The sequence below is a fragment of the Lutra lutra genome, chromosome 9, assembly GCF_902655055.1.
Source record: "Lutra lutra chromosome 9, mLutLut1.2, whole genome shotgun sequence".
In the NCBI taxonomy this organism is placed as follows: domain Eukaryota; kingdom Metazoa; phylum Chordata; class Mammalia; order Carnivora; family Mustelidae; genus Lutra; species Lutra lutra.
The window spans coordinates 11,556,851-11,578,204 of record NC_062286.1 but is presented as its reverse complement, the minus strand read 5'-3'; the positions used below and the strand labels follow the sequence as shown (position 1 = coordinate 11,578,204).

The window sequence follows — 21,354 nt, the reverse complement described above, 5'->3', positions numbered from 1 at the left end:
GGTAAGAGGAAACAGTGTCCACCCCCCAACCCTGCCCGGTCCAACCCCAGCTTTGTCATCAGACAACCCTGGCTGGGAATCCTGGCTCTACCATTTACTATCAGGGTCACACTGGGAAATTACCTCACCTCTTTCTAAACAAGGTTGGTCAACTCTGTTGATCTTTTCAAAAACCAACTTTGGTTTTATTGATTTTTTGTTCTCTATTTCACTAATTTCATTTCTAATATTTATTTCCTTTCTTTTGCTTGCTTTGGGTTATTTTTCCCCCAATGCCTTAAAGTAGGTTAGGTTGATTTGAAACTCTCTTCCTTTTTAATATAGTCACTCACAGCTATAAATTTCCCTCCAAGCACTGCTTTACCTACATCCCCATAAGATTTCCTATGTTGTGTTTGTTTTCATTCCTCTCAAAGTACTTTCCCTCTTCCCCTTTGATTTCTTCTTTGATTCATTGGTTGTTTAGTAGTGTGTTAATTTCCACATATTCATGAATTTCCCAAAGTTCTTTCTGTGACTGATTTCTAGTTGCATTCCGATGTGATTGAAGAACATATTTTATGTAATTTCAATCTTTTCAAATGTGCTTGAGGCTTGCTTTATGGCTTAGCATAGCATATGGTCTGTCTTGGAGTGTTCCCTGTGCACTTTAGAAGAATGTGTGTTTCGCTGTTGTTTGGTGGAACGTTCTGGAGATGTCTGTTAGGTCCAGTCAGCTTATAGTGTTGTTCAAGTCTTCTATTTCCTTATTCATGATCTGTCTAGTTGTTCCATCCATTGTTAAAAGTGGGGTATTGAAGGGCCCAAGCACTACTGTCAACTTGTTAGATCACGTCTTTGAAGGAATAATGATTCCTGCCTTGCAGAGCTGTAGAGACCAAGAATGCAAAGCATGGTGGCACAGCCTGCCACACAGTGGCTATCGCTGCTGTGTCGCAGAACTACTGGACAGAGTATAGCACGGTGGTACTGAGGATGTCCTCCAAGGGTGGTTCCAGGTTAAGCCAGGACAGCTTCAGCCTGAAAAACATAAGCTCTCTTAAAGAGAAAGATGAGGCTCACAGCCTGTCTTTTTCTGTGGCCTTCTAGTCAAGATATGCAGATCTCCTGTCCAAAACACAAAAACTGAGTAGCAAACAATCTTAACTTCCCAACCTTATATCGTTAGCTAATGTCTAAAATTCCTTCATAGAAGGTTCTTGTGATAATTCTTCCATCCATCCATCTAAACTTCCTTCTCAACACATGTTTGTGAACTTTGTCTGGGCCAGACTCTGCCCTGAGGACCGAGGATACTGAAACCAGACCTGCTGTAAAGGGCCTACCCTACCTGGGGAAAGACACGGATATGTAAGCAGGTGAATAAAATGTAGGCATATAAATTGCTGTCATGAAGGAGCAAAAGGTTTGCAGGGCCCAGAAGAGGGAAGCGACCTGCCTGGTGTGGGAAAGAGAGGTCGGGATCAAGACAGCAAACAACCAACATTAACAAAACTGACCAGATCACCAGCAGCGGGAGCCCCATAACCCTCCCTACCTTGCCGGTCCTCTCAGGTAGGAGGAGGGCCCCTGGGAGGAAAAGGAGGAAAACAAGAGGATGTTACACAAAGTGAGTCATCAACCTCAAATAACCAAGAACTGCAAAGGCAGAAAGTTCTTGACTTGGAAGTTTGCCAACATCAATGCTGCAAAAATAACCATGATGAATTTACATATTTCTGTGTGAGTATCGGTCCACCATTACACTGAAATCTTAGCCATAGGAAATTGGAGCTTTTGGCCCCATATGTTCAAAATCAGGCTCATATTTTGGTCAAGATTTTCTTGAAGAAGCGAAAAGCTCTACTTTCCTGTTGAGAGTGGTGCTGGTGTTCCATCCTGGCCTGGCGGGGACCACAGAGGAACAGTTCCTGCTCAGGATTGAAAGGCAGAAGGTTTCGGGTCCCTGTCTGTTCGGGGTCTCAACCCCTACGGAAGAACTGCTGCCACCAGCTAAGTCGCTGGACACTTGTCATAGCCTAAAACTTAGCAAGTCACTAACACTTGTTGTATGCCCACTCGGCACACGGCAGGGAGAGAGGAGGGAGCCCAGACACCCACCCCTCCCTGGAAGAACTGCCAAGCCACCTGAACACACCGGAGAAAGAGAGTCATAAGACAGTTTTTAAAAATTAAGAGCCACCTAAAGTGTAAGGACCACCCGAAGGCTTCCTAGGGGCAGAGCTTAGGATGGAAAGCCACAGGTGCCGGGCCTGACAGACAGCTTAATGGACTTGGACTCACCTCTCTGGGCTTTGGGTTTCTTATCTGCACACACAAAAAAAATTTAAAAATTCAAAAAAATTAAAAAGAACCTTGGCTCTTACATGAGGCTGAATATAAACCATTGGGCTCATGGCAGGCATTCAAAAACGTGGTGTTCTCTTGCCCCCACGAAGGAGGTAGAAGTGACTCAGCCCCGTAAGGATGGGTGGCATCCTGACAGGCAGGGGGGAGGTGGGAAGGTCTGCCCGCAGGCAACAGCAGCCCTGCAGTCCCAGCTGCGAGAACACAGGGGACGCAGGGGGTAAATGCTTGCATGCAAACTTGGGTTGTGCCGCTCACTTGCCAGGGCATCCTAGGCAACCACTAAACACTGTGTGCCTTGGTGTTCTCATCTGTAAAATGGAAGAGCTAATAGAACTTATCTCTTGGAGTGGTTAGGAGAGTTCTTCAACATGAGTAAACACAGAACAATAGCTAGCACATAGTGAAGGGTCAACCGATGTCAGCTATTTTTCTTACATAAAGAGGGGTGTGAGGAGGCCCGATTCAGGAGGAATGGCAGATATGGGAGACGACAGTAGGAGGGCTGGTACCAAATTTTAGAGAACCCTCAGTGCCCAAGGTAGTCTGGACTTAATTAAGGCAATAATGGCCCATTGCAGGTTCCGGAATGGAGGCTGTCATGGATTCATTGCAAGCTGAAAATGATAGACTCAAATGAGTTCCTGTCATAGCTTTACATGACACCAGAAAAGGCTGTTCTTGAAGAGTGACTCAAGTCTCCTCCCTCCTCTACCCCTCAAAGATGGCATTCTTGGGGAAAAAATGCAGAAGACAAACGACAGATCATGTGTCTGCTCATTTTCCTGGTCTCTCATTTGCAACCCCAAGTCATCACTTGGTCTGCAGGGAGACTGGCACTCGGGGCATCTGATCATCATTCTAACTTCTCAAATTAAACAGCCATGAGCTACTTTCTGAAGTGACTAGGCTCATTGTTTGGGCTGCCTGTCTAAGCCCACACATCCTGCCCGCACCCCCACCCATCCCCACCCACGGGCAGGCTAAGCCAACTAGGATCATTCTGCAAATCTCCACCATGCTCTCAAAGGGCAATGTTGTAATTCCTGGGATCAGTGGGTAAGTGGCAGGAAGATGAGTGGGCGCTAACACGCTACCCCACCTCACTTCATTCAGGTCTGGGCCTTTAGAGACAGGCAGAATCAAAGGAAGTGACTGAGGAAGTGCATTCTGCATTCTAGAGATGGTAATGAGAATGGCAATTAGCATTAATGCAATCTTGACGTGTGTGGAAGTTCTTTGTACAGAGAACTCCAAATGCTGGGTTGGAAAGAAAGTGGGTGCTGTGATCTTATAAGTGCTTTGTAACAGAAGAAACCACTGGAGCACAAACTGTGTGCCCCCAACTCCTGGGGAAAATCCTAATGCACATTTCTTGGCCTTCAGGATCCAGAAGAAAAGACCACAGACTCTGACAGATGTAATGGGAAATAATTCCTTTGAATCTATGATTTGCCTAGCAGAAGGGGGGGGGGGGGGGGGAAGGAAAGTCAGGTAATCCTTAACTGACCCCAAGTGGTAAAAATATACCAGCCCAAGTGTTTAGGGCTTTGTGGGTATTCACGGTGTGACATTAGCGCCACCTGGTGCACTTACCGGGGAAATGACAAACCATAGAACCACAGGAGAGAGCACAGATGGGTCCTGCTGCCTTCAATCATTTTGTAGAAAAGTATTACTTCAGTGCGGGGTGGTGAGCTGACAGTGGTAAAGTAAATAACAATTTATGGACAGAAGGATATGATGGAGTTTGTTACTACAACCAATAGAATTAACGTTTTAAGTGGACAGAATTTAATGCTGTGAGTATAATCCAGTGTCTCCAAATTGCTAGCCTTCAAGTGCCAAACAATACCTCACAGCTTCCAGCGTGTATGACTACAGGCTAGCAGTTCTGCCCCAAATATGTCCAAGAATTCTTGGGAGTGCCTGCTAAACCTGACTGCCACCAAGCCAGACTGTCATTTGGTTTAGACAACTGCTCAGGGGTTTTCTGGTCCCCCACCCTAACCCCTGCAATTAGGGGTCCTAACCAAATCCCACACCTTCCAACACCATTTCGTCAAAACACAGCGCCTTCCCTTTAATACCCAATTCCTACTGACATACCTACTTGCTAACAAGACAGCAAATTTTTGAGGATTTCAAGGGGATCCCCACGTAGAAAAGGAAACCCCAAACTCATTATCAGACCCCATTGCTCCCACACTTAACTGACCCATTCCTCCCGGCAATCTCTCCCTGACTCCAACCTCCAACCAGGCAATTCCTATTCTGACCAGGATATCCCGTGCCGGACCCTCTTCCCGGAGACCCTGACACACCACAAACAGCTGGGAAGCCCTCAACACCCAATCTATCGCCTGCAGAAAGAAAACCTCTGGCTGCCTCTTCAAAGTCCTACTTTGGCAGTAGCCAGTATTTATGCTCTGATTGGGATTTAAGGAAACATACAGCTAACAGCCAATCAGAGCCTTTTCTGGTGAATAGGATGAGTTACCAAGCAGGGGAACAAGATTAGAGGTACAATAATGGGTTGAACCAATGATTTCAATAAGTCTATAAGGTAGCTCCGTTTTTAGCAAAAGCAAAGTGGCAATGCCAAAAACAGAAGGAAAAGATTAAAACATCCTTAAAAGACTTGTCTGAATCGTCAAAATCACTATTTTGAAGGAAACATCTGGCTACAAAATTTATTTTTAAGATAATCTCAGTTTCTCAAAAATGATAGGACACCATTTTTATATATTTTTTTTTTCTCTACAATAACCTCCACCACATAACACAATATGCAGGGTTCCAGCCTGAACCTAAACTCTATTTAATCTTATAACATGTTTCAGCTTGGGTGTATGCAGAGGGCACACCGATCTGCAAAGGAATCAAGAACTATCCAGAGTCAGGCTCCATTTAAAGCAGAGACTCGAGCCTCGCAGCGGCTCACCATCACCTGGGGCAACAGGCACCACTCCAGAACAATAAAATCGGAGTTTCTAGAGGTGAAGTGCAGATATTATTAGCATTGTCTTCCAGAACTCCCCAGGTGCTCCCACTGTGCAGCCAGGGCTGAGAACCACCAGCCTACAGAAAGAAACAAGGTATCATTTTTAGTATAAAGGTAGCCGACCAGCACTGAACCACAGATGATTCTTGTACAGCAAGCCTCTCAGCTGTCCTTCTGAATTATCTCGCCTGGATCTTAGGGTAAAAGACTATAGTGAGAATTATAGCTCTAAGAGCCATTTCTCTGGAACAGTGTTTCTTGATCTGTGGTTCAAGGTGCATCTGTGCCGCGATCTTCGGAGGAATGTGTTAAAATGCCGATTCCCAGGTCCCACCTGAGACCTACTGATCTGTGCATGTGATTAGCTAACAAGTTGGGGACTGTTGCCAGGGTCAGATCCAGGCCTGTCTGACTCCAGGTTCTTTCAAATTCCCCTCAAACTGTTGACCAGTAAGAGTGGGATCTCTGTCAGGAAAACCAGAGCTTTAGATGACTTTAAATGAAAGGTAATTATTTAAAGCAATAGAATGGAAAACAACAGCAAAAATTCCCCTTCCACTCCTCCCTCCAAAGGAATCCTCTATCAATTACTTTAGAGGAGCCAAATAATATCCCTCCCTTTCCTTCCTGTTCCACCACATTCTTTCCCTTCTAACGAATATTCCTTTTCCCCCAAATAAGGTCACTTGGAAAAATCCCTGGTAGGTGTCAGCATCTATAGGAAAATAGTAAAATGTCTATGTAAGTGAATCTACCCCAGATCACATTTTACATTTACCTACACAGTTCTCCTATCTTACCTTTCTCAATCAGACTACAGTGATGTGCATAGTTCCCTCCTAAGTCCGAAGAATAAGGTAAAAAATGTTACCAAATGGTTCTACCCATTTAGAACTGACTGGAAACCGCCCCCCCCCCCTTTTTTTTTAATCCAGGCTATTATCAGTCACCGCTACACACACTTCTACCTTGGAAAAAAAAAGCAGTTTTGCACCTGATTTACAAGCTGGATCATTGTACAACAATGACGGTGGTGGTGAACGAGTGTGGTGAGAGGAAGGAGTCATGTGAAGAGAAGCCACATGTAAGATTTGGGTGACCTCTGCCCGCTGGCACCAACTCACACACCACACCAAGAACAAGTATGAAAACAAACTTCCAATGCAACAAGTGCCATTTGTAAAATACACTGTGCAGAATATTCTTCCTGTCTTGTTAGTGTCCGTGTCAACCAGTACAACCCTTGCAGGAAGTGATCTGGTAATGAACCTGAAAAATGGTCATAAGCATCACGCATTTTAATGCAACAATCCAGTTTCTCGAATCCAGTAGCAAGCAATCCAAAAGAGATCAAACATGTTCACAGCAGTGAACAGTATAAATACTATAAAATATGGGACGAGCACCTCTTATGTGCTGGACTTCACTGAATGCTTAACACAACCCTTGAATGATGAGAATTACTTTCACCATTTCTATAAAGAAAGAAACTAAATCTCAGAGGAACCGGCCTCTGTCATCTGGCACGTATGGGTTAGGGCCAGAATCACCCCCTCGGGTTCACACCCGCCTCAATCCCCTTGGGGCTCATGAGCAGTAAGAACGCAGCAGTCATGTAAATAACAGCAGCACATTCCACAGATTACGGAGCCATAAAGTATTTACAAGGGAAATACTATGTCAAATGAAAATACAAAACTGTGTGTACAGTAGGACCTAAACAGTATACCAAAAATTTCACGCACAAAAAATGAACTAACATGTTAGTAATTTCCTCTGAGAGTGGGAACAGAAGTCAAAAGGATGGAGGGGTAGGCACTGTTCTAACCAGAAATTTTCACTTGTTTGTAATAGGAAAATATGTGCTAATGAGGTAAGCGAGATTTTGGCAATTCTATAGCTAATGCCACTGGCTAGAGTCTTTGAGACTCAGTTCTCTTTAACACAATGGATCCATAAAGATACCAGCTCACTTAAGTTTATTAATATTTGAAATTGAAAAAAAAAAAAAAGCCCCAAACACAAAACCAGTCACTATGAAAGTATAACCCTACCATAAATCAAAGCCTGAAGCTAGCTTCGAAGAGACAGAATGAAAGACTAGATAATGAGGAGGAATGTGGCAAGACCGTTAGGCCCCAGGCTGTGCAGGGTATGTTGAAGGTGGGGCAAGTCTTTGTACTTCTGTGTAGCGGGGAGACTGACAGAATTCCAGGCACAAGGTATGTGAGTATACTTACAAGCTCTTACACGGTAAAGGCTGAAGCTATGAGTCAGAAAGACGAACAGGTGATGGTTAGTATTTAACATGTCCCGGGCTTTCGTGCACCCCTCGTGTTCTGTATTAGCTGGGGTAGAGGCTTAACCATACGGTGGCTCGGAGACAATAAAGTTACACGAACAGGTGGGCCAGCCAGAGAGGGTAGCAGCTCCCCTACAAGGTCCTCCGGGTTCCTTGTCCCTCTGCCATTCCCAAAGTAGGACACTTTCCTAACGTGGACACAGGCTCACTACCACCACCTCCGAGGTGCAGCTTGAGCAAGGAAAGGGAAGGCAGAGGATGTGAAGTTGTCGCATCACTTCGACTCGTACCCCACGGACTAGAACCTGGGGAAGGCAGTCCCTAGCTAGTCAATCCTACCGATGAAAACTCGGAAAGTTCTGTTTCTAAAAGGAAGAAGGGGGGCAAATAGAACCCTCAGGGCTCAGTGACCATTTCTTTAAGACGTTCAACAGTTCTTTACATTCTTAGCATGAATCCTGAGGCCTGAAGGAATGGGTATCTGGAGGCAGGGACTAAGAGTAAAGGGAAGGGTTACCGGTGATGTGAGTAGAAAGGGCCGGCCAAGTCTCCCGACAACCCCTCTGCTGGTCTGGGCACACAGTTTGCCCTCAGAAACTCTGTTGTGCAGGTCACTGCAGTTGGACAGTAATTTGCATAGGAAAAGCCAAATACCCACTTCCGGTCTCCATGCCTCCCTGGTCTACCCATTCGGACCTGAGGATTGTCTTCTAATGGGAGACAAGAGTAAAAACTGAGACAGAGGAACCCAAGTTCTAGCTCCACTTCTCCAAACCAGGCCACATGGGCATGCATTCCTCCAAACCGTGCTTCTGCCTCTATAAAATTCCTCCAAACCGTGCTTCTGCCTCCCCCAGCTCCAGTATTTAAATGGTCCAGATCTCAGTCTTTTCCTTGCTGTTATATTGGTTAAAATAACCCCTTTCTAAAGCAGTGATTAATATGCGTGGACACTGTGGAGCGCTGTCATCGCACAGCTCCGAGATCAGCTGGGGCGGTTCTAGGACATCTCCAAAGAACGTGGTCTAAATGTGAGAGGATGCTATTCTCATCATTTCGCACAAACTGTGACTGAAAATCTATGCAATGGTTCTCCCACTGTCTGAGTTTCACTCAAGATTTTGTTTAAAGAAAATATTTCTGTGCTAAAAGGTTTAGAAACCATCATACAAGAATTTATAATAGCCTGTGTTCTTAAAGAATCCTAGCACAGGAATAAGACTTTATAAACTAAGAGTCAAAAGGCACAAAGTAACAATTCAATTTTATCTCTTCTCTTTTCCTTTTGGTATTGTAGACAAAAGAGACTGGAGAAACATATTCCAAGTACTATGTTTAATTTTACAACATAGAGGAACAGGGTGCCTGGGTGGCTCAGTAGGTTAAAGCCTCTGCCTTCGGCTCAGGTCATGATCCCGGGGTCCTGGGATGGAGCCCCGCATCGGGCTCTCTGCTCAGCAGGGAGCCTGCTTCCCCCCTCTCTGCCTACTTGTAATCTCTGTCAAATAAATAAATAAAATCTTTAAAAAAATAAAAAATTTAAAAAACATAAAGGAACAGTAAAGTAGTTTTATCTTTATAGTAACTATCCTCTGGAAAGAAAGGTTCTTAGAAACAAGACAAACCTTCCAAAACACATCTTTGCTATAACCATCACACACTACTCCTCCTCAATCCTTAGACAAGGAACCTTTCTTACCTCTCTAAAAAACTCCAGGCCCCTAAAACTAACCAAGTGGTCCTCCTGCCTTAGGATCATCCAATTTTCTTTCCTGTCATGAGTCTCCTCCAGCTTCAGCATACACCTAGGCAACTATAACCATCTCAAGAACATCTGCATTTGGGATCTCTTCCTATGATAAATTCTACCCAAGATAACCACTGGTGGTTCCACACACATCCTCTGCCAAATTCACATACCCAGAAACTTTACTTCGTCAACCCATAGTTTTCTTGAAAAAGAAAACCATCAAATATAAGACACAAACCTTCATAAAAATATAGTCATCAAATTTATTATTCTCATTAGGTTGCCATTTTATGAAGAATTCCTAAGATTAATGTTTCTTGACATGCAAGAGTCAGCATTAATAGCTCCTGTTACTATAAATACTACTGCTTGGAAGCAGTACAACTGTTCTAGAGTTTGAGGACTACAGACTTTTATTATTCAAATCTTATTCAGTGTATGTTAAAATCAGAAGGTTCGGAACAGCTGGTTAGGAAGGTAGCCAAGATGCAGGAAAGATGTCTGAGCCTCCTTTTCAAGGGCAGCCAACTCTTGAACCGTAGGTGCCAAAATATCCACATGGCCTTTATAGTTTCCACCTGCATCACACACACAAATTATAAAGTAATGTAAATGACATGCTTGAAATAACTTGTCAGCAATACTTTGACTCAATTACATCCGCTCATACATTGCTTCTAGCAATAAAAATGTACTACTGGGCAAGTCATCTCCACAAGTGAGTTCTAAAGACGTTAAATCCATAGAAATGAATGATCAGGCCTCACTAACAGTGTCCCAAAGCCCCTAGCAACCCCTCCCCCTCTCCTTTTTTTTGGTTTGGAAACCACTAGCTCAGTAGCCTGAATCTTAAAAAAAATTTTTCAGAAATGAGCTAAGGGCATTCCAGGCAAAGGAAACAGTATGCTGGGATACCACTTGAAATTAAATCAAATGTTTTCAATTCTTTGTTCAAAATCGCCATTATACTTGTTTCCTAATAACTCTAAAAACGTTCAACTATTCTTTGTGACATTAATACCTCAAGAGAAACAACTATGCTTCTGTCCTTCATTCACATACAAATCACACAACCCAAAAATGCTACAAGACACATATGGATAAAATGCTATGAGAATAATGAGGAAATGATTAATAAACTAAAAATAGACACTAACCATGATGAGATGAAATTACTTTCTTCTACACACAGACGCCCAAGAAGGACACATTCACATTTAGAATAGAAATAAAAGTAACTCAAAACTCACCACCAGCAGCCCTTTTCTGACCATAGGTGACTTTCCCGTCAAATTCATCCACTGGTACCTTTATATCTGGTTCAACCTGAGAAATGGTGCAATTCAGATGCTCTTCTATCTCAGACAGCAACTAAGAAGGGAAAGGAAATATAAAAAGCATTTTCAAATAAAAATCTCATTTTGACAGAGTTGCACTTTAACGATGTCCAATAAAACTAGGAAGACTATAATAGTATAAATGGAAGTTAGATTTCTGAAGAGATAAAACTCACAAGTTACCACTTACAAACTATAACTAACATTATAATCAATTACTACTCTTCCTCACATCTAACAAATAGAGCTAAGGTATTACTTTTATAATTAATTGTGGTCTATTGTTGCCAATTTCAGTACATTTCTTAGGTCTTACCTGCATCTCATTGTACCATATAGTACAGCCACCGTCTTCCTTGAGCCTTGTGTTATAACACCCTTTTCCACGGCTGCTACATACATGGTACCAAACCTACATGAAATATGGAAAAAATATTAACATATATGGAGACTGCAACCTGCTAGATATTTTTATGCTCAATTACTTTTTTTTAAATATTTTCTATCCCCAAGGACAAGAAAAACAGACTGTAGTATTGTATGTCATCCAATGACTTCCACCCTTCAGGAGCTCATTAACTAGGTCTTCTAAAAGACTTCATTTTGAGAATGATCCTGAAGTTTTCCTAAAATGCATGCCAATTACAGAAAGGAATTCTCAGATAAAAACAAGGATGAAAAAGTAAATACTGGAGAATACTCTATCAAAATTATATCAAAAAGTAAAGTCCAAATGCTTTCTATAATAAATACCCAAAAGCAAAATGAACAACTATTTTGGACAATGAGCTTATGGGAGTTTCTTATTCTTGCAACTGTTCGGTAAAGTTGCATCAAATTATACTGCAAAATCCTAAGTTACCACCCTCTACCACAAAAGTTCTCTGTGGCATGATGTCAGGGAGGGTTTAAATAGTTTTTGGTGAAATCAAGTACACTAAGGCGATTAGTGAAAATTATATTTTGCATTTTTCCTTTCTAAACTACATCCTACTGCTGGTCCATACAAGACTACAGAGAAAAAAGATACCATTAAAAAGTTCACTTATATCCATATGCAACTGAATTCAATGTAAATGGAAAAATCAAACTGCTCTTACTTCCAACATCTAAAACGACAACACAAACAACGAATGTAATACAGCACTGAAAAGATTACCTTTTCTTTCTCTGTTGCTACCAAGGAAATGGCCAGACCCATCCTGAAAAGTTTTAGAAGTCTTTATTAGACTTTATTCCTGAAGCATACAAGCATTAAAAGAAAAAAAAAATACAGCAGTACCTTTCAGCTCTTCCTACTCTGCCAATTCGATGTACATAGTTTTGCTTTTCATCAGGCAAGGTGACATTTATAACTGCAAATGAAAGTAATTATTAGCAACTGCCATTAGTTTCTAAAATTTTCAACCATATTAGATGTTTGATGTTCTAAATATTTCAAAAACACTAGAGGGTTTACTTTGAACTCCATAAAATTTAAACTGCAGTTATAAAAACTTTCTTTTTACCATAAGGAACACCATGAATATCAATTCCTCTGGCGGCTACATCTGTGCAAATCAAGAATCTTACATCTCCTTTCTAAAGAAAACAGAGAGGGGAGAAAGGAATTTATTACGACATATGCTAAAAAATAAATACAAATACTACCATTCCACTAAGACCACTAACTAATGTGTTACTATCAGATTAGAGGTCCAGATACTCATAATTCACTGGACCTTGTCTTAAGTTTTTAAGTTATGATCTACTAAAACAAGACATTTAAGGTGAATAAATCAGTAATTGGATTCATTTTTATTTGCTTTTTTCTCACACCAAAGATAAACTGCTTATAATTTGGATTTATCTTTAGAAATCCTGACTGGTAATGCCAAAGAAAGTTTACAAAATTAAAAAAAAAAAGGGGGGGGGAGAAAATAGGAAAAAAAAATGTTAAAATATAAACATTATCTTTACCTTGTATTAAAATAAATTCAGAATACCAGGCATTTTACCTTGAGGTTACACTTTTTGTGACAACAGACAAAATTCTAAGACAAGGGAACAGAGAGTGGGCCCCAGTGCTCTCATCAAGGAAATACAAATTAGCCTTTGGACGTCATTTGTGCTTCAAGGCACAGCAAAGTTAGAGACAGAGTGGGAAGGAATGCTGACCTGGAGTCCAGCGTACGAGCCTGGGTAGAGAAGGGCAGACATACACACACTGAAATGCGACTACACAACATGCTCCCATATCCACACTCTGCTCACGTGGAAGCATAATCCAAAGTTCCTAAGCTCAGTACTTTCCACCTTCTATTCATACGATGGGTCTGAAAGAAAATGCTATTTGTACTCTGCACTGGGGTGAACACACGGTAAACAACGAGAATGCTGTGGGTGAAGGCTCCTGCCCTTGTGTTCGAGACGGCTCAAACCCTCCCCACCTCCACTGAGAGCTAACCCACCTGTCTGCGGGCTGCCAGCATGAAAGTGGGACAGTGAGCCCCAAACAGTTACAAGTGTTTTTAATCCCACAAAACCGTACTCTTGCTACCTCTCTTAAATTAATCTACAAATTAACTTTGCTATGGGTATTACTACGAACAGTTAAAAAAAAAAAATAAGACTCACAGACATGGTTTAACTATCCCATGACACTTCTCTTAAAAATATCTACCTGAAAGAATTCAACTAAGACTTAAGTTGAAAATTCTTACCATAGCAGTGTTGCACGGAGAACATATAACTGACCGTTGCGTGCTAAAGATGACTAAGCCCTGTCATCAAGGATATATCAACAGAGCAAAAATCTTTTGAAATTTCTAGAACAAGAATGGCTTTAATAATACTAACTGTAACTGGTTAAAATTGACTACGATTCCCCCCCTTAACTATTAAGGAAATGCAGTCAACTAAATAGCAGTACCTTAAATCTTTCCAAATTTTGCTTCCTTTCATGAGGCTTTCTGTCCCCGTGAAGACAAACACATGAGAACTGATGTCCTTTTTTATCAGGTCCTGGTGGAAGGCACATTAAACAGTTAACCTTGGAAAACAATACACCAAAGACTGTATCAAAAAACCAAGAGCATTACAACTACAATGGTGCCATATAATTCCACAGAACTCTACACCCCAATTTGCCACAAACCACAGTTAACACAATTTCTGTCATAAGTGAAATGCCATTAAAATAAACTCCAGGAGCAATAAAATTGATTTACTTTGAAGGACATTTTTAAGTCACTCTTCCTGATGTATAGCAGACAGAACAGTATACCAGATGTGTTACTAAAAGGAAAACCTATGTGTATACCAGGAACCTCTCCCATCCCATATAAAGAAAGCTAAGAACCAAAAAAGTAGACAAAGAGAGATCAATCTTGGAAGAACCAAAATAGGCATGATGAACTTCAGGCCCTTACTAAAGGCCACGCCCACGAGCCTACCCTCCTCAGAATGTCCTAACAGCTTCATTATCTGGTACCCTGGCCAAAGCAGATTAGGAGCAGCAAACTCCTAGTAGGAGTAGGATGGAAAGGCATATACACTGGAAGCCAATTCTAAAAAGGAAACTCAAGTAGATACAGTAAGAAAATCCATCCAGTCCTGATCAGAGTAAGGGGAAACAGCCGTCTAGAGCTCAAAAGAACCCGTAGGCTTCAGCAGGAATGCAGAGTAACAATTACACCATAACTAACTACTCTCCATAGTAAATTTTAAGTTCAATAAAAATTACTTCAGAATTCAAGAAAAATATACCATGAAAGCTACCCACCCAAAAATGAATACAAGAACTAATTACGCAGAGCATAAATAATAGCTAATCAGAACTTCGAGAGGCCTACCCCTTAGGCCTTACTGCATTCTGAATTCAAGTGGTTTAGGGAAGTATCACACACACACTCCTACTCCCCAGTCGAGCCGTGTATAGAGAAAGGAGGAATCCTTTATTTTCCTCTGTTAAACCTCTGAAGTTCTGGTATATACTGTGTTACTTTGGTAACCCAGGTGTCCCGAGCAATGGCATTTCTAACCAAATAATCAAATTCTCCATTCAAAACCAACATGGACAGGAAGAAGTATTACAGAACAGTCACTATAACTAAAACAACCAAGCAAGGCTGTTTGCTATGACTTGGGGCGGCGGGGGCGGGGACGGGATGGTACTAAACTGTTCACAGTGATGAGCAATATAATCTGTTCCTCATCAGTTCAAACTTTTTAAACTGTTTGAGTTTTCTGGCTCCCTGACGTACATCGATTATAAAAAGAGATGTGTTTGGGGCCCCTGGGTGGCTCAGTGGGTTAAGCCTCTGCCTTCGGCTCAGGTCATGATCCCAGAGTCCTGGGATCGAGTCCCGCATTGGGCTCTCTGCTCAGCAGGAAGCCTGCTTCTTCCTCTCTCTCTCTCTGCCTGCCTCTCTGCCTACTTGTGATCTCTGTCAAATAAATAAATAAAATCTTTAAAAAAAAAAAAAGAGAGAGAGAGATGTGTTCGAGTTCTCCCCACTATGAAAGCAGGATTCATCTGTTACCTTGTACATCTGTCAATTTTTGCTTTATCTATTTTTCAACATTAATTTTCAAACATAGCAACAATGAAAAGATTCTCAAAATAAATAGCTGTATTTTCACCTCCTAGATTATACCACTAACATTTACTATATTTACTTTACTGCTTGTCTAGCTCTTTTTCTTTTTTTCTTTTTTTTTTTTTTAAGATTTATTTATTTGACAGACAGAGATCACAAATAGGCAGAGAGGCAGGCAGAGAGAGAGGAGGAAGCAGGCTCCCTGCTGAGCAGAGAGCCCGATGCAGGGCTTGATCCCAGGACCCTGGGTTCATGTCCTGAGCTGAAGACAAAGCCTTTAACCCACTGAGCCACCCAGGTGCCCCTAGCTCTTTTTCCTATGAATTCATTTTTATATTTTTGATGCATTTCAATATAAACTGCAAGTACCTGTACAGTTCAGCATGCATCTCACTAACTAGAGTGCAGTTATTTGTTTAGGTTTTATGATTTTCCTTCAAGGTGAAAGTCACATACAAGGAAATGTACAAATCTTAAGTGGATGTCTGCTGAGTTTTGACAAATGCATGCACCTATGCAAGCCCAAAGTCCTATCAAGACAGAAAATATGAATGTCACTCCACAAAGTACCCCCATTCCCATTATGCTGGGGAAAAACCACTATTGTGGGTTTCTTCCCCTTTCAGATTAATTCTGACTCTTCTAGAACTTCACACAGATGGAATCATACAGAATATAGGCTTGTATAAAGAATCTTCCATTCTACAAGATGTGTGAGATTCACCCACAGCTGCTGAGTCCACCAACAGTCCATTCCTTTGTATCACTGAGCGGTATTCCAATGACTAAATATTTCACATCTGGTTTAAGCCATTTCCCTACTAACAGCCACCTGGTGTATCTTCAGTTTGGGGCTATTATAAATAAAGCTGCTATGACCACTCTTGCTCACAGCTTTTGTCAATAAATCTTGGATAAACTTTATTTATCTCAAGTAACTAGGAGATGAATTACTAAGCCATAAGATAGCAATGTTAATTTTATTTAAAAATGTAAGACCAGGGGCGCCTGGGTGGCTCAGTCAGTTAAGCGTCTGCCTTTAACTCGGGTCATGATCCCAGGCCCCGCATCCAGCTCCCGACTCGGCAGGAAACCTGCTTCTCTCTCTTCCTCTCCCTCTGCTTGTGTTCCCTCTCTCACTGTGTCTCTGCCAAAATAAATAAATAAATAAAATCTTTAAAAAAAAATAAAAATTAAAAAAAAATACAAATGAAAATGGAAGCCCTTTTACCGACATGGCTGTCCAGCAACAGTGTGAGTACTCCAGCTGCTCCACAACCCCGCCAAAAAGCGTCCTTGGATTTTTAATCTAGCCATTATAATGAGCGTACAGTGCTACTACGCTGTGATTTTGCATGTCCCTAATGACTGAGATGTTGAGCATCTCTTCATGTTGGTTTATATAAGGAGCATAACACTAGAATCATCCTATACTCATTGTAGATTAAATATTTGATTACATAGTGACTTTATTTCTAGTTAATATTTTTGTCTTAAATTCTACTGCATCTCTTTTTTTTTTTTAAGATTTTATTTATTTACTTGACAGACAAAGATCACAAGCAGACAAGAGAGGCAAGCAGAGAGAAGTGGGAGTGGGGGGAAGCAGGCTCCCCGCTGAGCAGAGAGCCCGGTGTGGGGCTCGATCCCAGGACCCTGAGACCATGACCCGGGCCGAAGGCAGAGGCTTTAATCCACTGAGCCACCCAGGCGCCCCTACTGCATCTCTTGTTAATGAAGCTAGACCAACTTTCTTTTCACTAGTGGTTTAGATGATACATATATTTCTTCAGCCACTTTCGATCTCTCCATGTCCTCAGGTTTTAAGTACATCTCTCATAAACAGCACACAGCTAGATTTTATCCGGTCTAACCACCTACGCCTTTTGACCAAGGACTTACATAGCGTTTACTTACTCAGATTTTTTTCACCAGCCATCTTACTCTGTAATTTCTAACCATTCTGCTATTTCTTATTATTTTTCCTCTTGCTTTCTTAGCCTTTTTAAGATATTTTTTTCTCCATTTATTGGCTTAGAAGATATACATTCTATTATTTAATGATTATACTTGAAATTTTAACATTAAAGTTAATCAATACCATTACCCTTCTTGCAAATGGCAGCAGGGCCTAGAACACTGTAATGCACCTGTACCTGCGTGGAAAGCCCTCACTGTCTGCCTGGGGCTTATCCTATGAAAAAGTACTAGATAAGCACAGATACTTACAATGCACCATTGCTACTTTAAATTCTGTGCATGCATTCGAGACTGTATCAACATGAGACTAATAATCTATTAAATGAGGAAATAAACACAATTTATTTCAAGTGAGGAAACATTACCTCCTCCTTGTTGCATAAAATATTGCTCCAAGTTATCACAGTCAATTTTGGTTCTACAGAAAATAATTGCTTGATCCATCTTGTGTTCCTTGATCGCCCGGACAGCATACTCCCCCTTCAGGATTTTAATAGCTTCAGACCACATCTCTTGAATACCATAACAACAACAAAAACATAAAAAGAATTTCAATCTAAAATTGTTATAAACACACATAATTACAGTCACAGTCTTACTGCTTAACTCACCTACAACACTTTGCTTTAATAAAAAATAAGTGAGATTAGGATAGGATGAAATGATGAGAATATCCATTTACTCATTTATTCCTATTTCTGTTAATGTGCATTTGTGCCACCTTATGGGCACGAAAACACCTATAATCATACCTCTTATGAGGGAAACAGACATATAACCACAAGCAAACAGAGCTTCATACCGACAACAAAACTCTGTTCCTATCTCTCATAGACAACTAATCATATTCTGCCTTGCATTAACTTCCCTAACTGCTCAATAAATGTTTACTCAATTATTTTAACCCCTTTTAAAAATAATCAATGTATTTCTTAAATTTAACACCAGAAAGTTCATACTTCTAAGGAATAAAAAAACTGTATGTCAAACTAAGTCATTTCTTAGCCATCACCCCCCATCTGTTTCAGTGGGAAGCTAATGCTACAGTTACCAACTATCTAATGGAAAATTTTAATTCTGTAACCCACCATATTTCTAAAGTCTCTCTAGTCATATCTAATTGTTATATAAACTAAGCAAAACATTTACAAGAAAAAATACATGAAGTAACTATTTTTTCTTTATAAAATGTATTTTCAAACAGTGGGAGGATACATTATTTTGAATCATCAGTGTCTCTGCTCTTCTCCAACAAAAAGGCTATTTGAGCATGCACTTTATAAATTTGGAACTGTACATAAAACTGAATTCAAAGGGACTCTATTTAATCAAGATTTCAGAAAATTCACCTTTCAGATACTTGTCATAAACCTACCCATGAATCCAACCGTGAAGCAAATGCAGTCTCACCCTTCCCAATGACCCACGTGAGACATCAGACATCAAACATGCAGCCTAATGGGTCTGAGATCTACTCTACGTTCGACAAGCACTATCCTTGCAAAAGAATGTACACTGATAGATCTTTAAAATATTATGAACCTGAAACAAACGGTCTCTGCTCTGCAAATAAATATCTTCACTGAATTAAATGTTCACCTTTTTAAAAACCAATAAATAATGATCTAATGATATTCAGTTTAGGAGGATGAAAATGGCCTAGAGATGGATGGTGGCCATGGATGCAAAGTAGGAATGTACTTCATGCCACTGAACTTGATCCACTTGAGAATAGTTAAAACGGGAAATTTTGTGTTAGATATACTTTACCATTTACAAAAAGAATAGATAAACTATTTCAAGATAATTTCTGTATCTTTCACAAAGTTGTAAGCTAAAGACATTTTCCTTTGTTACTTAATTCCCTCAATGAAGAATCTATGTGACATTTCTCCTGGAATTCAGGACCAATATAAAATCTGTTGCCAGAGAATTTTGCTAATATCCTATGATAAAAAAGAATTCCAAAATCCAAAGTATGTGTGACCTAGCTGTCAGGAGACTAACATCTGAAATTCAGTGATTAATGCTGCTCTTAGCTGACTGATATCAACATTTCCCTCATTTCCTTATTATTTTTGGCGCTTTTATCTTCAGATTTCCTGTTCTAATTTTATAGGTCACCTCAAATCCTTCATGAGAATAGATGGGGCATAAATTTAATTAAAACAAACCAATTCGTTTTCAAAATCATTCAAAACCATTCATTAATTCATTCACCCATTCATTCATTCACTCACTTAATCACTCATTCAACTTACCTGAACTATTAGCACCAGGCCTTGTGTTATCTTTTGCATGTACATCATCAGTCTATTAAAAGAAAAGGTTAACAAAGGGTAGCAAGTGGCTAAGTAAGGGTTCCAAAAAGGTATCATTTTTTTAAAGGGAAAAATGTATCTAACTTTAGACTGCATTTCAGATGTTCGTCTTTAGAGTATGTAGGCAAAAGCATTCTTCAGATTTAGAAAACCCTTTATTAACTATAAGTCTAAGACTAAGCAATTTTAAATGTAATAAAAATGCAAAGGTGGCTTTTAGAATATTATATACTTATAATATACAACACACCCTTATTTTATAAAGGTAAATCTAAGAACAGTGGAGGAAAAAAACACTAGGTGGACACATGAAATTTATTTTTAGGAAAATAAGGAACCTCAAGAGGACACTAAAATATTATTGAAAAAGCATCATTGTATCTGAAATTAGATCTAGGTATATATATTATCCGACTCATTTATCAAAATTACATCAAGGAAGATGATCATTAAAAGTAACTCTTATAGAGGGGGCACGTGGGTGGCTCAGTGCCTTCGGCTCAGGTCATGAACTCGGGGTCCTGGGATCAGGTCCCGAATCAGGCTCTCTGCTCAGCAGGGAGGCTGCTTCCCCCTCTCTCTCTGCCTGCCTCTCTGCCTACTTGTGATCTGTCTGTCAAATAAATAAATAAAATCTTAAAAAAAAAAAAATTAACTCTTACAGAGAAAAAAATAAAAGCCCATCACTTATTCTGTGCTCGCAAGGCCTAACCTCTTGCGGTCACTGGGTGGACTTCTCTTTTCTCAGGTACAGTATCTGGCTATAAGCATCACTAAGAGCCCAAGGTTAAGCTAGTTTATGTAAGTTTTATTCCCCACAAATGTTAACAGTGTAAAGTACTCACTCTAATGTGGTTTTTCCCAAGCCTTTCCCAGAGTCTGTCAGTTTTGGGATTCACCGGGACAACCACATGGTGTACAGTGTCCGGAACGGAGTCCTCTCCTTTTAAATCAACCCAGGTGGGAAAATGCATTATCTTCTCAGACAGCTTCTTCACATCAAAAGAATGCAAAGTAGCAGAGCAAACAATCACCTAAGAGGGAAAAAAAAGTTTAGATCAACTTTTATTTTACAGTAATAATTCTACCATATGAATACTAATGTGGGCCCCAAAGTATGTTAACCTGGAATCTACAGATGAGTTTAATACCGAACCCTAAGGCAGCAACTGGTGACAGAACTCCGGGCCGGTTAATCTCTCTGAACTACAATCCCCTCGCTCACAGTCCGTCCCCTGGCTCACAGTGAGTCCCCTCGCTGCTACAGAAACCATGCCATCGATTCCACGAGGTCCTACAAAGACTAAGATGAAGAGGTTACTGTTTGTTCCCTTCTCTCCCCCTTAAAGCCTCTTCTACCTCTCAAATTCTTCCTAGGAACTAAGGGTGAGAAAAATCAGAGTAATATTTTGAGAAATAATGACAACAGCTGTTTTCAACAGCTCACGATATTGCCCCCTCAAACAGGAAGCAGCCCTCACAGTCCGGAATATAAACTCTAAATGCTCTGTAGAAAAAAACAAAGAATTTTTTACTTATCATCTTCTGTGGCACCTAATTTCCTCAAGTTCCCTTCTCCTTCATTTCTATGAGCAGCTTTCAAGACGTTTCTTTATGTGTACTATTTACTCAGGTAATAAAGAAAATGTTTTATACAGCAGTTAACGTAATCAGAAGACACCAAAACAAAATGTAGAACAAAACAAAATAAGCATTATTTTGTATATGCACATG

At 40.5% G+C, this 21,354-nt stretch overlaps 1 protein-coding gene across 2 annotated transcripts in view; it reads right to left on the bottom strand.

Annotated features, from left to right (window-relative positions):
- Positions 1-9,651: 9,651 nt before the first annotated feature.
- DDX1 (DEAD-box helicase 1) overlaps positions 9,652-21,354 on the bottom strand; it is a 35,479-nt gene continuing 23,776 nt past the window's right edge. For both annotated transcript variants that reach the window (XM_047745108.1, XM_047745107.1), the window contains exons 17-26: positions 20,466-20,654; positions 19,561-19,612; positions 17,665-17,811; positions 13,651-13,742; positions 12,248-12,320; positions 12,022-12,094; positions 11,899-11,941; positions 11,056-11,151; positions 10,653-10,773; positions 9,652-9,980 (exon numbers count right to left, since the gene is read on the bottom strand). In XM_047745108.1, the coding sequence (XP_047601064.1) occupies positions 9,850-9,980; positions 10,653-10,773; positions 11,056-11,151; positions 11,899-11,941; positions 12,022-12,094; positions 12,248-12,320; positions 13,651-13,742; positions 17,665-17,811; positions 19,561-19,612; positions 20,466-20,654 (1,017 nt within the window). In that variant the 3' untranslated portion in view covers positions 9,652-9,849. The remainder of the gene's footprint in view (positions 9,981-10,652; positions 10,774-11,055; positions 11,152-11,898; positions 11,942-12,021; positions 12,095-12,247; positions 12,321-13,650; positions 13,743-17,664; positions 17,812-19,560; positions 19,613-20,465; positions 20,655-21,354) is intronic.